Below are 14,621 nucleotides of genomic sequence, written 5' to 3' on the forward strand. Positions count from 1 at the left end.
ACACTGAAAAAACCCCACCAGAATTTACCAGAAATAGAAACTGAAAACAGGAAAGCCTAATTATTTTGGTACTCGAAAATGCTTTACTTCGTTTTGTTACGTTAAGTCTGTCTGCTGTGTGCCATAGCTACTAGAGGTTGAGCTCAGGTTTAAATTACTGAAACCTTTGACCAAACCTAATAGGCTAGTAACTTTATAACTTGTAGTGGTCACCAGTTCACCTCAACTAATACACCACTTTCATGTAATATGCAAGTCAAACAAAGAGTAAACAAGCACGGTGGATAAATGTACTGGACATTGAAATTATTAAACCTTTGGCCGCATTGAATACATTTATTTATATCAACAGAATCTTTAATCTTATTTTACTTAGAAAATATATCAGAACTTTATACGAATAATTCTATGACAGTATTTAATTGAGTAGCAGGCTAATATGAACGTAGACAGCGTGCAAACAGTGGAGTACTAAAGCATACAGAAAACAAACTGGACCAGATACTTATGAACAGGTAGAACAATTTATAGCAGGACATATTATTGAAGCAGTGAGGCAATCCAAGATCTAAGAAGACAGACATTACATCCAGTAAGACAGTGTCCCTTTATAGTTAATTGTATTTTACATCCAAACGGATAAATTAATTGCATCATTATATGATTTTCCCTCTTGACATACTTCATAATTGTGATTACATTAAGGGCCTTTTTATGAGTATAGCGGTCCTCCAACCAGACCACAGCGGTCCCAGGATGAACGCCGAGCCAGTGATGACTTTAAACCAGAGCGGGCAGGCGGTGCGGAGGAGGGTGTGTTAGGCTCATAGGAGAGCTTCAACAGCATACCACTGTGAGAGTGCCTGCAGCAGGTTCCTGTACATAGGGGCATGCATCATGGCGTGCATGCCACACCATGGTGGAACAAGGGTACAATTCGAGGGGGGCACAAGACGCACCCCCAGGCCCAGATTCGGCCTGATGTCCTGTTAGGACCCCCTTAACTGCCTGTCCTCCACCCTTTTCATGGCGGGGTCTCTGCCATGAAAAGGATGGTGGATATCAGGGCCGGCTTTAGAGATTGTGGCGCCCTGTGCGACAATCTTTGTTGGCGCCCCCCCCCCGCATCCCCCAGCAAACATTTTTTGTGTTGAGTTGTATGGTTTCTCAACCGCATATTAAATATATACAGGATACATTTTAGAATATATAAAATGTATGCTCAAATGTCATGTAAATTAAATAGGGATTAGATGGGGAACAGATATTACGACACCATCAGTCAATTATAGCTTATTTTATAGCCCAAAACAATATACATCTTGTTGATGTAATTATTAACATTTTCTAACTGTTAATTTTGTAAAAACAATTTGCAAATTTCAAGAAAATTGAACTTTACGGGCTTTCATTTTTGCAAATGCCAATGTTGATGTGGATAAGTCCAGTTGTTGTGCAATATCATTTTCAATGGATAGGATTGCCAAAGATGATAGCCTTTCATCTTTCATTGTGGATCTTAAATATGTTTCAATTAACTTTAACTTAGAAAAACATCTCTCTCCGCTAGCTACTACCTCGGATTCCCTCACTGCCACCCTCCAACAGAGCCCCTCATCTTTAAGTAGCCCCTCTCTCATATGCATTTCATTTGTTGTATAGCGCTACTCATATCAGTGTAGTGTGTGTCAGTACTTTACACCACGCACACATTATACAGAGACAATGAATCATACAAGTATATAAATCAGTATACAGTGAATGCCACGTAAGCAAATGAGGATTACAAGGTGTATGAATCACATTTCATCCATGCTGGTGGGCTGGATATTTTAAGAGTGTTTGGTCTGGGGAAACACAACCTTAGGATTTAAAGAGTATTCCATGGGGTCGGTTCAGCTTTACTGATAAAAATGTATATCTGCCCAAACATACTCATTTTAGCAAAATTAGAATAATGAAAGACTGGGGAAGTTCTAACTATGTCACAAAAAAAGAAAGCGAAGTTCTAACTATACCATTCATGTTTGTATGCAGCTCTTTGATGACAGTTCATTGGTCACTGTCCTATGTTTGGATTGTAACTTCTGAACTGCAAGTAACAAAAGGATCTCTGTGACAAAGGCAGTAACCCACTGAGCTTCCACATAAAATACAGTTCATCTGCATTTAAAAACTACTAACAGACAAATGATTGCTCTCCAGCAGGATCATTAATCACCAGCGTTATCTGGGCATCTTTTATTGTCTTATTGTTGTCCTGCATCACACACGAAGTATGTGCCATGCTGGGCCTGCGCATATTTTAAAAAGAAAAACATATTAGTAACACATTCTCTTACCTACTCCGTTAGTCAAACTTTGTGTCACAGCCTGCTGTGATAAGCAGCTGCAGGAGTCAGGAAAGGTGAATATGAATAAACAAACTTATTTTCTCCTGCGCTGCATAGAAAAAGAAATATCCACGCAGCAGAACATTGTGGCCATTGCCGGGAATGTGGAGATGAAGGGGTGAAAAAATAAACAAAGCCTCGTTAACATGAAAATGGTCTTTTAAAGACCTGTGAAGTACTCGGGTGCGGCTGCGATAATCTCTAAAACGTTGTGTGTGTGCACGCCCGGGAAGCTGTCTCTGCCCGGGCTGACACACACGACGTGTTCTTTGCGCGCCTGCCTTCAAGCCCTCACTGCGAGGGCCAAGGCTCATGTTTGGGTCGCTAAAACCGGGCCTGAGAAGGAGGGGAGGTCACCACCCTATATTGTTTGTGCACAGTGCACATTTAAATTATTGATTGATTTTTAAAAAGTAGACCGTCACCTAACTCACTTTATGTTGCTGCAGAGAGGAGGCTCGGTCTCTGTGCCACAGCCAAAAATCCCGTGGACTGTCGGAGAGCGCGCGCAACCACCAGCAACATTAGCCGCCGGAAGAGTATCTGCGAGTTTTCCAAGGCCCGCCCCCGCTCGCATCCCGCGATGTAGGTAACGGTTTCAGTTACAGGCCAATCAAACGTTCAACACTTAGTTAGAGGCAGTCAGGCAGAGCAACGCATGGGCGGGCAAAACAAAAGCGTGCCTCCTGATTTGGTAACACGGTTTTCCTCTCTTTCCATTTCTACGAAGAGGCTCAGTGAGTGCTGTTTTAAGAGTAAGAGACTTAGGTGGTGGCCGGCGCCCCCCTGACCTTCGCACCGCTCGCACCGCCCAAAAGCCGGCCCTGGTGGATATGTAGGTCGTAATATGATCGGTGGTGCCAGCTTCAGCACTGCCAGCATATTCAGGGCCTTTGCAGACCGCTGCCGCAGCAGGATCCTTGATCCCACCTGATGGCAGTCTTTTGGTGGCTCCACCACCATGCTCTTAATACTGCAGACAGGTGGTTGTGGTTGGCCCACCACTGCGAGTACGGTGGTCCCAGGACAGCCGTACTGGTAATCAGCCCTAAGCGTTGTAATTTTCCATTTTTGCAATTTCACTTTTGATGACAATGCATTTAAGTTGTTACCCATTTTTTATTTACAATGTAGGTTTATATTAAATACTTTCAAGGCATTCTATGATGAAGGGACTATCAAATATCCTGAAATGTAGTGTCAGTTATGCCTAAATTGAATGCTTAAAGAATACAAGCATTTGCAATGCAATAGGTCTCGCATTCACGCGAGTTTGAGCTATTGGCATTGTAATTGACAATTACTTTTATTTATGTTTTAGTTTTTAAAACATAAATAAAAGGCCTTGTCATTTACAATGCCAATAGCTCTAAATCTCGCAATTGCGAGACCTATTGCATTGCAAATGCGTGTTACAAAATGTGACGTTTACTGCACACATTTTAAACATTCTGCCTCCACCAAATGACGCTGCAGGACGCCCGGGATATAACGTATGCTGTCTGCAGAGACAAAGACATGTGGTTTGTGTGATATGCAACCCAACCCAAGCCTAGCTGAATACAGTGTGGTTTATCAGAGCCATATATTTTAGCGTGCGCGGTTCTGCTGCAGTCCGTAATTTGAAGCGGAGGGATGTGCCACTCAAAAATGAACGCAGATGGAAACAAACGTATACACTGCCGAAGAGCGACACAGACAAAATCGCAAACACTCTGGTACTATGTAAAGCTGAAACCAAAGGCATGCGCCTCGCCACAAAGAGAATGTCCATATGCCATTCACGGCAAAACTACAAAGGATGCAGAACCCCAAGCTCGACAAGCGGCTCACATCTCCTCGCCTATGCAAAAAAATAAATAGTAAATAAAAACCACAGAAAGAAGAGCAAGTTGGGCGCGAAGAGACTTACTCAAGTTCGGCAGAAAGGATCGGCGATAAGTTTGATGATGTCTCAAAATTAAAAGACTGCATGTCATGGCTCAATACGTGTTTTTGTTTTTTTAAATCTTAATTTATACTTGTTTTCCATCCAATATAAATATGCCAAAGCTGGTTTAAGATAGTGAGTCGATATCATAGGCTTCAATTTAAGAAACAAATATTCTATTAAAGTGATGAGACCCTACTATACATAGATACTAGTAGCCACTGGGGGAATACAAGTCCCTGCAGTTGTTTAACAAAGGGGGATTTCTTTTTCAGCGGCTGTGTTGTGAAAAGCTAAATGCAGTCTCTCAAATTGAAGGTATCCAATGTCTGGAGCTGGACGACCCAATATCTTGTACTGTGTGGAGGGAGCATCATTATTTTTTGGGAAAAGCAAAGACCAGCCAAAGCTATCTTTAGGCCAGATATAAAAAAGCAATCATAAGAGTGAACAGTTATTTTCTCTTTTAGCCTGCAATTGTACTTTCGTTGATGACATTTCTAGAAAAAAAACACTCACTTCATTGCACAGTGTGTTTGGCCATTCTATGAGAAACAAAATACAGTTTTTGCTTTTTTGTCAGACAGCCATCAAATAAGAAATATTCTGTATTTTTAAAAGAGCAACAATTTGGTCCCAGGGTGACAGGTTTGGTAAGATGAAGGCAAACTCTTTAAGCTTTCTCTGAGTTTTAAGTAGATTTCGTATTTCACAACTAACTCAAGCCACATCTAGGAGGTGAGTCTAAAACCCGGACCAGCTTGTCTGTAAGCAGATATTGCTTCTAGGTGAAATAGTCCAACCATATGTCCTCATTTTCCAAAGTAGTTTTTTATTGTAGCGTATCACTCCTGCTTTATCTTTCTAAAACGGGAAAGCAGTTGGCCTAACGGCTAGGGTAGTCGACCTCGAATCGGGGAACCGAGTTCGAGTCTCGGCAATGACGCTGAACATCCTGTGATTTTGGGCAAATCACTTAATCTCTCTGTGCCAAACAAAAATGAATGTGTCCTCATGTAACGCAACTGGTGCTATGTAAAGCGCTCTGATACCAGATACCGGGTCAAGTTCGCGCTATATAAAAGTACTAAAAAGTTATCTTTTCAAGAGTTTGCAAGATGTTGTGCTGTTGTGTTTACATCTATGCCAACGTTGTTTTGCAGAGTTAAACATTGTTTGTTACTAAGTTATATGTTGTCTTTGGGGCTAAATATGAAAGTGATATTGAGTGGCGAAGAGGCTTGCAGGGCCTTGCTGATGCTCCGATACTTTCTGATATCGAAAATATCCTGGTGAGGATGCAATGTGCAACAAGGCGCTATCTATCTCGCAGGCAACCTGGAATCTGTATTTTAGTCGCTTGTTCTCTTCCCTGGAAAGGCTGGCTCCCCTTTGACCCTGGTGACCTATCGCGTTCTTAGTGTCTGTAGGGGCTTATCTGATCCCCTACCCCCTTGTACAGATGGAGGGAGGGGGGCCGGTAGAGCAGGGGGTGCGGGGAAAGCGGAAACACACAATGGAGAAGAGGGGGCTAAATAAGATGGAGAGAGAGAGGTGGACAGCGAGACAGACAGCACATAGAAGAAAGAACAATATACACAGAAGAAGAAATATGTGCAGACAGACAGCTGGGGAGGAAATGGAAAGAATGAGTAAAAGAAAAAAAGAAGTAGAATTAATATACAGTGGTTGGGAGAAACAGAGAGATGGAGACAAAAAGATTGAGAGAGGAAAATGGAGAGAAATATGAAAAAATAGCTGCGAGATATAGAGAGGCCAGAGAACGAGGCAGGGGAGAGCGAATGGTACAAACAAACAGAAAGTGGAACGAGAGGAAGAAGATGCATGTAATGGAATACGTGGCAGGAGGGAGAGAATGGGAGAATGGGAGAGGATGTGGTCCGTCGGCTGCGCTGCCGCCTCCTGAATATGTAATGTAAATACGGTGCTATGTAAAGCGCTCCAATACATTCGGGTCGAGTTGGCGCTATATAAATATGCAACAAAAAAAACAAGACAAGCCCGGCGGTGCGTGGCGCGCGCGCTTGGCGGGGGCGGGGGAGCGCATTCCAGGCGGGGGAGCGCACCCTATGAAGTTAGATAGGCAAACGGATTGCATGGCGGCACGATGCATGTGATTGTGCACGTGCTCCCATGCAATCCGCTTTTGGGAGCACTTTTGGGAGCCCCTTACTAAAGTCTCGCTGAGCGATCGCTTACGTGATAGCCAGCGAGACCTAAAAATGGGTTAGAAAGTATTGAAATTAATTTTAATGGATTAAAAAGATTCACAAAGCCATATATCGATATAGAGAGCCAAAATAGATGTCATTATGTATTGTACATCAACCCATGCCCACAAATATGTTGTATTTGTATGAATCACTCACCAGTTAACCATCTGTCTGCTGACAAAAGTATGGCATCCCGCTGCAACCTGTAGAATTCTGTAACACTGTAAACAATAAGGTAAATATTCTGTAAAAAAACTATGTAGGAAATAAATGTGAAAAACAAATGATTATATTCATTTATATACATTTCTATGAATGTATATCTCAATTGAAACAGTATTTGCTGTAAAATGGTCAGATATGCAAAAACACAATGACAATGTTAAGAAGTAATAATATCATGATTTTACAATTCAAAAAGGGGCCCCATTAACACTTTGGGATTTCTGAATCCAATTTCCATATTGTGTATACAATTTACAATCAGACATTTATCCATACGTACAGGACAAAGTTCACATCACAGTAAATTTACAAACTATGGACCTAATTATGAGACTGGTGTTCTGTGGACTGACAGACTCATGGCGGTGGGGCATTGGTAGTCCAGCCTCCGCCACACTGGTGGTCCGACCGCCCCATTACAACTTGGGCAATCACACGGCCCTGGGATTACTGCTGTTGCAAGGGAACCACCATTCCCATGGCGGTAGCGAGGTGGTCGAAGGCCAGAGGCCACAACATGCTAGGCAGGACCACCGGGTTCCCGCCAGGCATATTATGAGTTTCCACTGCCATGAAAACCCTGGCGGAGACGAAACAAAGGGGGCCCTACCCACTTACCTTTGTGCCCTGTGTCTGCACACAGGGCGGCACAACATGTGCCTCCTTGTGTGCATGCACACCAGTTCCTGCATGCCATGGACGTTACCTTGTGAGACTTTCCTATTGTGGCACCTTTTTTAGAGGCACCGCAACAGGAAACACACCGCTACCCGCCTGCCAGACTATAAAAAACTTGTAATCTGGTGGACAACAGCAACTCTTGGCCGCCCAATCCCACACCAGTAAAAGTCGTGATTGGGCCCAGTGTGTCTTTTTCAATATTCATAATGTGTTAAAACCATGTGAAACCCTGGCAAGGTGATGTTGAATTTTTTTCAAACCATGGAAGGACGACTATTGAGACAGTGTCAAATCCAGATGTAGTCGGCTGAAAGTCCTGGTCTCCAGACAATTTTTGATGCATGTTACTCTTGTAGCTGGGCACTCATCTATTTAAGTGGGCTTTGCTTATCTTCAGGGGAAGTACCCTCAAGCAGGGCAGTAAACTTTCAGCACGCAGGCGCTTTTGAGCTCCACAGAATCTGGGCTTCTTGGGGAATGTTCCTCCAGCAAGCAGCTTGCCATCAGCCATCAGGGGAGGGGTTCTATTGCTCCTATGGATAACACCAGCAGTAAACTGGCTCTCTCAGGTGTAGACGTGTTGAATGCAAACTTTAAAGGCACATTAATAGACAATATCCCCAAATGTTTTTGAGAGGTATTCAGGAATTAATCAAAGCAACGATCAGATAAATCTTTTCTTCTTTAGCACCAAAGAAATTTCTCTCATGGAGTGGCTCAAACATATTTTTAAACAATAAAGTTGTTTATAATTGGCAGCAATGTCTAATCTAAACCTCATGAAACATCTTTGGTTCCCTCTCATTCACTTTTAGCTGTGTGATACACTTGTTGGAAAGTGCATTGTGGCACACAAAAACATAATTTTTCAGCATTCTGTGTACTTATAAACCAAGATGGTAAATGCTTGTAGCCCTTCAAAGAGGTGGATGGAGAGAAGTGTCAAGTGCAAGTGCTTCTAGACACAAATGTCTGTCACTGAAAGGCTCTGGAGCGAAGTACAGGCATTATATATTAAATATCCCATAACTGTTGTAAGTGTACAGAATAATTGGACTTTAACTTCACCGCAGTCTTTTGATCCCAGATTACCTTTAGGCCTCTCATTACGATTGACCTCTAGATTTCCGATGGGGCCGATAACAGCCCTTAATGACTCCTACGGAATCAAACATTTTATAGTTTCACACAGATTTCGGCTTCTGAATACAGACGAAATCTTCACGTTAAAGTCAGTGGGGAAATAAGAATTACTGGGAGAATCGGACCAGGAATTACTGAGCCCCTTCACTAATTCCTAATTGTGGACCCTCACGGTCCAACTCATAATGGCGCCTTCAGACCCTCACGTGTGAGTAGAGCGCTTTATAAACCCTTGATTGATTGATTGATTGATGTTTCCCACCTCTGGAATTACCGGCACCGTGGTATCATGGTGCAAAACTCCGTCCATTTCCCGGGCCACTTGTAGTGAAGGACTAAGTGGAAAATTTGGTTCTGATCTAATTTTCCAAGCAAAAGTTAAAAAATAAATGTCAGATTACATTTCATATTGTAGTGGATATGTTCCAGCAGCAGTGACTGGCCGAAAAACAAATCTTCAATTTCGAACTTTAAGACAATTCTTGAACTAGTTGCTGCTTTTGTTACCTGTACTCCTGTCAAACTGCAATGGCAACTTCTGCACAGACAACAGAAAAGGCCAAAATAGCAAATGTCTAAGGAAAACAGGGGGAACTAGCCAAAACACAGTATTGCTCTTTTAATCTTGCCTACAAATGTTCATTTCTCTGCAGTCCTGGTACAGTACCTGTATTTGACACATTTGAAAGATTCGCTCCCTAAATCCACCTTGTCTTACCATTCTTACTTGGTCGCAACACATGAGCCAGACTCATTCAATGAAAAGTACTATCATTTCAGTCACGGCTGAAATGCAGGTTATCCAGGGTATATCAGAAAAAAACGCTTTTCAGATAAAGCCCGCTAAACATAAAGAGGTTTGAGCGTCTGTTATCAACATTGTAATCTACCTAAAACATTTTTAAGTGAATTGTTAATACTGTAAAAAAAATAGTTTAAAGAATCTTGTGGTATGTGTTAACTGACATTTTGCAATATGTCTTTAAGTCAAAATATGCATTGTACTTGAATTCATGGATGGCACAAACCCAAGGTGTTTTTGTAAATATGAACACGTTACCGATCTGTATGTTCCAGAAAACCTTCATGTCCCCACTGATAAAGGAGCTGTGATGTCATGACCTGGGAAAACAAAAAAATTATACTTTTCACTTTCGACATAAAGGATTTATTTTTAAATATTTTCTTATACTAACATATTTTATTCTAGGCCGGGGGGTGCTTTAGGGGGTGTTTGGGGTGTTACAGCCCCCTAATGAATGTGTTTTCTGGTATATAGCTGTCTGATGGATAGCACTAGAGATATTTCCATATACATAGACAAACACACACTCCCCCTCTCTCAGTTTTGAAAGCCTTCAGAAATGTTGGTTATTTTTAAAAAATCTTGTGTTTTCTCTAATTTAGCAACCCTTCCAATCTGCATTTCTCCATACTTTCCACTGCCTCTTAAGCCTCTCTCATGCGCCCTCCTTGTTATATAAAGGATTTTACCATAGAAAAAAATCTGAAGCACACCCCCCACTGACCAAGCTACACCCCTTAATCTAGTAAAGACATTATTTTTTAAACCTTTTTTTTTAAATACATGTCTAGCAATTACAATACCTCTGGGCAATACACTTAAAAAGGGGCTATGTGGTTAGTCACAGCAGTTTGTATAATAAGCCATAGAATGAAAGGGTGCAAAGTGTGTGAGCAGGTGTACTCACTCAGGGGTATATTTATTCAGAAGTCACGCAGCGCAGTAAGGCACCTTGCTGAGCTCAGTGACAGGGAAAGTGCAGGAATGTGCTGTATTTAACATTATACAGTGCATTCCTGCCTTTTCCCTGCTCTGGAAAACAATGTGTTACCCATCACCAACACAGGCACTCTTGCACCATGTAAGAAAGATTTTTTTTGTGCAGGAAGAGACTTCATGCACAAAACCAATCTTCGGAGGCATTTTCCTCTTTAGAGTGCAGCGTACATAGAAAGAGGAAATAACGAGGAGAAATAAACACAGCTCTTCTCGTTACACCTGCCCTTGGAAGGCACAGCATTTTAGCTCATTCCCAGGTCTACCAGTAATGATAAATCTTGGAATGCGTCAAAATCCAAAACCATGCATGGAATACCTCCCTAGGGCAGAGTGACACAATGCATCGATTTGCGCTGCATTGCATTACTCCAGATTTAAGAAGCAACTCAGGGCCACACAAGGTGGCCTTATGTGGCTGATCACCAACTCATCAGGAGAACATTTTCAAAGACATGCCATAGATGTGCAATTTTATAGATGCTAATTGAACAATGCAGGTAAGAGCAGTGGCGTGGTGGGGCTGGGTCTTCGACTATCCAAATCCAGCCACACCCAGCCCCACCGCTCTTACCGACACGAGCCGTGGCTGAGTTTACAGTATGTGGCTTTCAAATCAAACTGACTCCTGGAGTCCATTTCTTTTTTCCTGGGCCCAAGGGGGACTGGGTCCAGCTTTTCAGTGCTCCTCTCAGATCACAGACAGCAAGTCAGTCCTCTTGTGATCTTCGGCAGGCCCAGAAAGTGTAATGAGGAGGATTCCAGTGGATGGAGCATTTATGACTGACACCAGTTACTGGATGTAGGGGACTTCTGACATTTCTCAGTCATTTATAAGGATGGTTTGGATGTTCTTTGGGCTCCTCTGCTCTGTTTGCCTGTGCTGCAGGACTACCCACTGCGCTCTGGCTTCTCTCCAGGCTTATCCTGTACCAGCACTTCTTGTGTTGGGGTCCTTCACCTGCAACAGGAAGCAGGAAGACATTTTTCAGAACTTGCAGCCGCTAATTGCGACCGCATTGTCAAATTGCAACTGCTTTCGATATTTGCTAGTGGATACCAACTCTCTATTAGTGATTTTGGTATTTGTGATGCGACTTGTTTGTTAGCCAGTTGCTATTTCGGGCAGCATTTGACTGTACATCAGATTTTGTGACTCTCTAATTGCTAGAAATTGCAATTTCTGGCGGTCGTACATGTGCTCCTAAGTCAGCAGCGGTCCGTGGAGGGAGTTCCGTGGGGCGGAAAGGCGGGGCGGGGGAGGGGCAGGGTGGGCGGTACTAAAAACCGGAATATGGATAATTGGAGGTAAGTAAACAATTAAATAAATAAAATGAGTTTCGTAGCGCGTGGTGCACCGCATTTTGGCGTTAAGCATACACGCTGGCCAGCATAATTACAGCCTGAGGTAATCATAGCACGAGACCGCCAAATGAGACTGAGCGGAATTCAAAATCCGTCAGACATCGATACAAGGTATGATTATACATAAGCGCAATGAGAAGAAATAAAGCGCTAACTTTCTTTGTACAGGAATTAGTTTAAGTCAAATTTTATTTCATTGTTACAGCTAAAAAAGTAACGTCCTCCGACAAAAATAACGGTCACTCAAACAAACTACGAGACATGAACGGAGATCACACCCATGATGTGTTCAAGTGAGTCAGTTGTTACTTTCATGTATTATTTCAAAAACGCTGCAAACTAGGTTTTGAATTGGGGCAATAATACCAAGTGTGATTCCGGTTTCTTTAGGAATTGGAGTACTGGATACATCATTAAATCAGAAAGAAAAAGCCAGGTAACTCACAAAGTAAGCGAGATGTGAATGTGTTGATTCAATGTCGTTTGATGATCTGACTATGAACTGGTACTGATTTCGGTTCCCCCCCTCCTTTGTTTGATTGTTGTCTCCCTATATAGATTTGTTCCTTGTTCTAGATCGGCTGATCTAGCTTTGGACAGAGGTAAGCCAAATCGTGAATAGAGGCTTAGCATGCATAAAGAGGTCGTTGGGCATCTATTCTTCATTAAAAAAGTTATGTTTTTAGCTTACAGGTCCTGATGAGAACCCCAGGATTGGAGGGGGTTTGAAACGTGTAGACCTATTCTGCTTGGGCCATAAGAATTGTAAACTAATGGCATTGTTAGATTCAGTGGATACTTTGTCTAGCATACTTCTATGGTTTGTATAGATTAAATCTTTAGCGATTGCAAACAATGTACTTTAGATGGGAAAGGATGCATGATTGAGCTTATGGATGATGGTGTTAGTGAATGGGTATGTTTGGATATGTATGATGAGTGATTTGGGTGTGAAAAGAGTGTTTGATTATTCTATTGAAGTAGAAGGTATTAGTAGTGTTGTGTACAGGTTTTTGAATAACAAAAAACGATTGGTTATGGATTGTGTAAAATAAATAAAAGAAATTCATTGATTAATCAGACGGAAACAGAGGTCTATGGTTCATGTTGTTTTGTTCAATGTGTTCCCTTGTAATTAAACGCGAGTAAAATAGGTATCAGTATTGGCATTATTGTTGTTATTTGGTTTGATGGAGGCTTGGCCTTACTGATTTGAGCCCAAACCCAGTTTTGGTATTGGGATAGCAGAATCAGCATCTTCTGTAAAAAATTATATATTGTGAGCACAAGCAGCTGTTGTGTTTTGAATATTCTGAAAAGAGAAACCCTTAACATTGGGTGAGTTGTTTAGTAGTTGTAGGAGTAGGTCTATAGTGATAAGGAACAGGGGTGGATAGAGAGTAATCCTTCTGTATACCTTATGGAATGAAAATTATTTTGATTTGTAACTGTTATTTTATTTCTTGCAGAGGGGTTTGCCTTCAAGTACATAGTCATCTTTATGAAAGCTCCACCAATACCACACCAAGTAAGAACTGCTACTAGGGAAGTCCAAGTGACCTTATCAAAAGCTTTTCCAGCGTTAAGGGCTATAGCAGCTGCAGGTGAGTTGTATATGGGGGCTCTTTCAGTGACATGACGGAAGATGTAAATATTGTCCCTGGTCAGTCTGTCCTTCAAGAAACCTTACTATGAATTAAGTATCATCTTAGTCATAGGTGAATCATAAATGTTCGCATATATTTTTCTTCCATATTGAGTACTGAAATAAATATAAGGTTTTTTGTTTCTATATGATCTTTAACACTTTTCAGAATTTTAGAATCACTGCAATATTTGCAACAGTAGCAGTACGCAACAATCTCCCTAACATTGCAAAGTGATTTAGCGCAGCCTCCAGTGGAAAAATAAGCAAAAATAAGCAAGTATGAGAAGGCTTTGTAGAAACTGACGGAAAGGCTGCCAGGGCCAGGGGCCTTACCTTCTGTATGTGTTTGACAGCCTCAAGGATCTCCTTCCTCTCCAGAGGTCTTCTTTTGTAGCATTATTGGATTGTTTGTATAGCTCAACATAATAAGATTTTCACAAGTATATATAGGCGATGTGTGTCATAGTGATGGGGTAAGGTAAACACTCAAAAATAATCATAGAGTAGTTGACAATGAAGTATCATATTGATGTTATGTTATGTTAAAGGATTGTAAAGCGTAGAACGAATCATCCCCAAAGGGGTCTCTTGAAGCTGTGGCACATAAACAGGAAGATAGAGTTAGAGAAGAGCCAAGTTTAGAGCAGGTTTTTAAATCTGTCCAAATCAGGGCCGGACTGAATGTGTAACAGCAATCTGTTCCAGTGGTGGGAAGCGAGGTAGAAGAAAGATCTCCCACCACTTCTGACCGTACGTATGCACTACAGTGTAACAACCATTGTCCTCTGGACCTGAGATTATGAGTGGGCAGGTAGGGCTGCAGTTTCTTTCGTAAATAGAGGGGGCCGTTGCCAGACAGAGACTAGGCAATGGAGCTTGAGCAAGGAAGGTTTTTGTCACTGGCAGCATGTGCAGGGAGTTTAGAGTGGGTTCGGAATGGGTAAGGGGAGGGAGTGTACAGACCAAGTGGGCAGCTGTTTCCTGAAACACTTGAAGTTTATACAAAAGAGCCTACTTTGCCGCAACCATAGGGGTGTGGCAATAGTCTAGGCAGCTTATATCAGTGGCTGAGTAATGGTTTTCCTGGTTTGGAGGGGCAACCAATGGAATGCCTTCCTGAGCATGTGCTGGGAGATCTTCGTCAAGAGAGTCTGACGGTATCTAACACTGGCACTAGCACAGTTTCTGTACTGTAGGAGGC

The 14,621-nt window shown here is 42.0% G+C and overlaps 1 protein-coding gene across 1 annotated transcript in view; it reads right to left on the reverse strand.

Annotated features, from left to right (window-relative positions):
• LOC146862603 (kynurenine/alpha-aminoadipate aminotransferase, mitochondrial-like) overlaps window positions 1–14,621 on the reverse strand; it is an 829,492-nt gene that overhangs the window by 99,154 nt on the left and 715,717 nt on the right. The window contains exons 11-12 of the mRNA XM_085641832.1: window positions 9,667–9,728; window positions 6,714–6,778 (exon numbers count right to left, since the gene is read on the reverse strand). Of these exons, the coding sequence (XP_085497958.1) occupies window positions 6,714–6,778; window positions 9,667–9,728 (127 nt within the window). The remainder of the gene's footprint in view (window positions 1–6,713; window positions 6,779–9,666; window positions 9,729–14,621) is intronic.

This window comes from Triturus cristatus, chromosome 2_2, assembly GCF_964204655.1.
Source record: "Triturus cristatus chromosome 2_2, aTriCri1.1, whole genome shotgun sequence".
Lineage (NCBI taxonomy): Eukaryota > Metazoa > Chordata > Amphibia > Caudata > Salamandridae > Triturus > Triturus cristatus.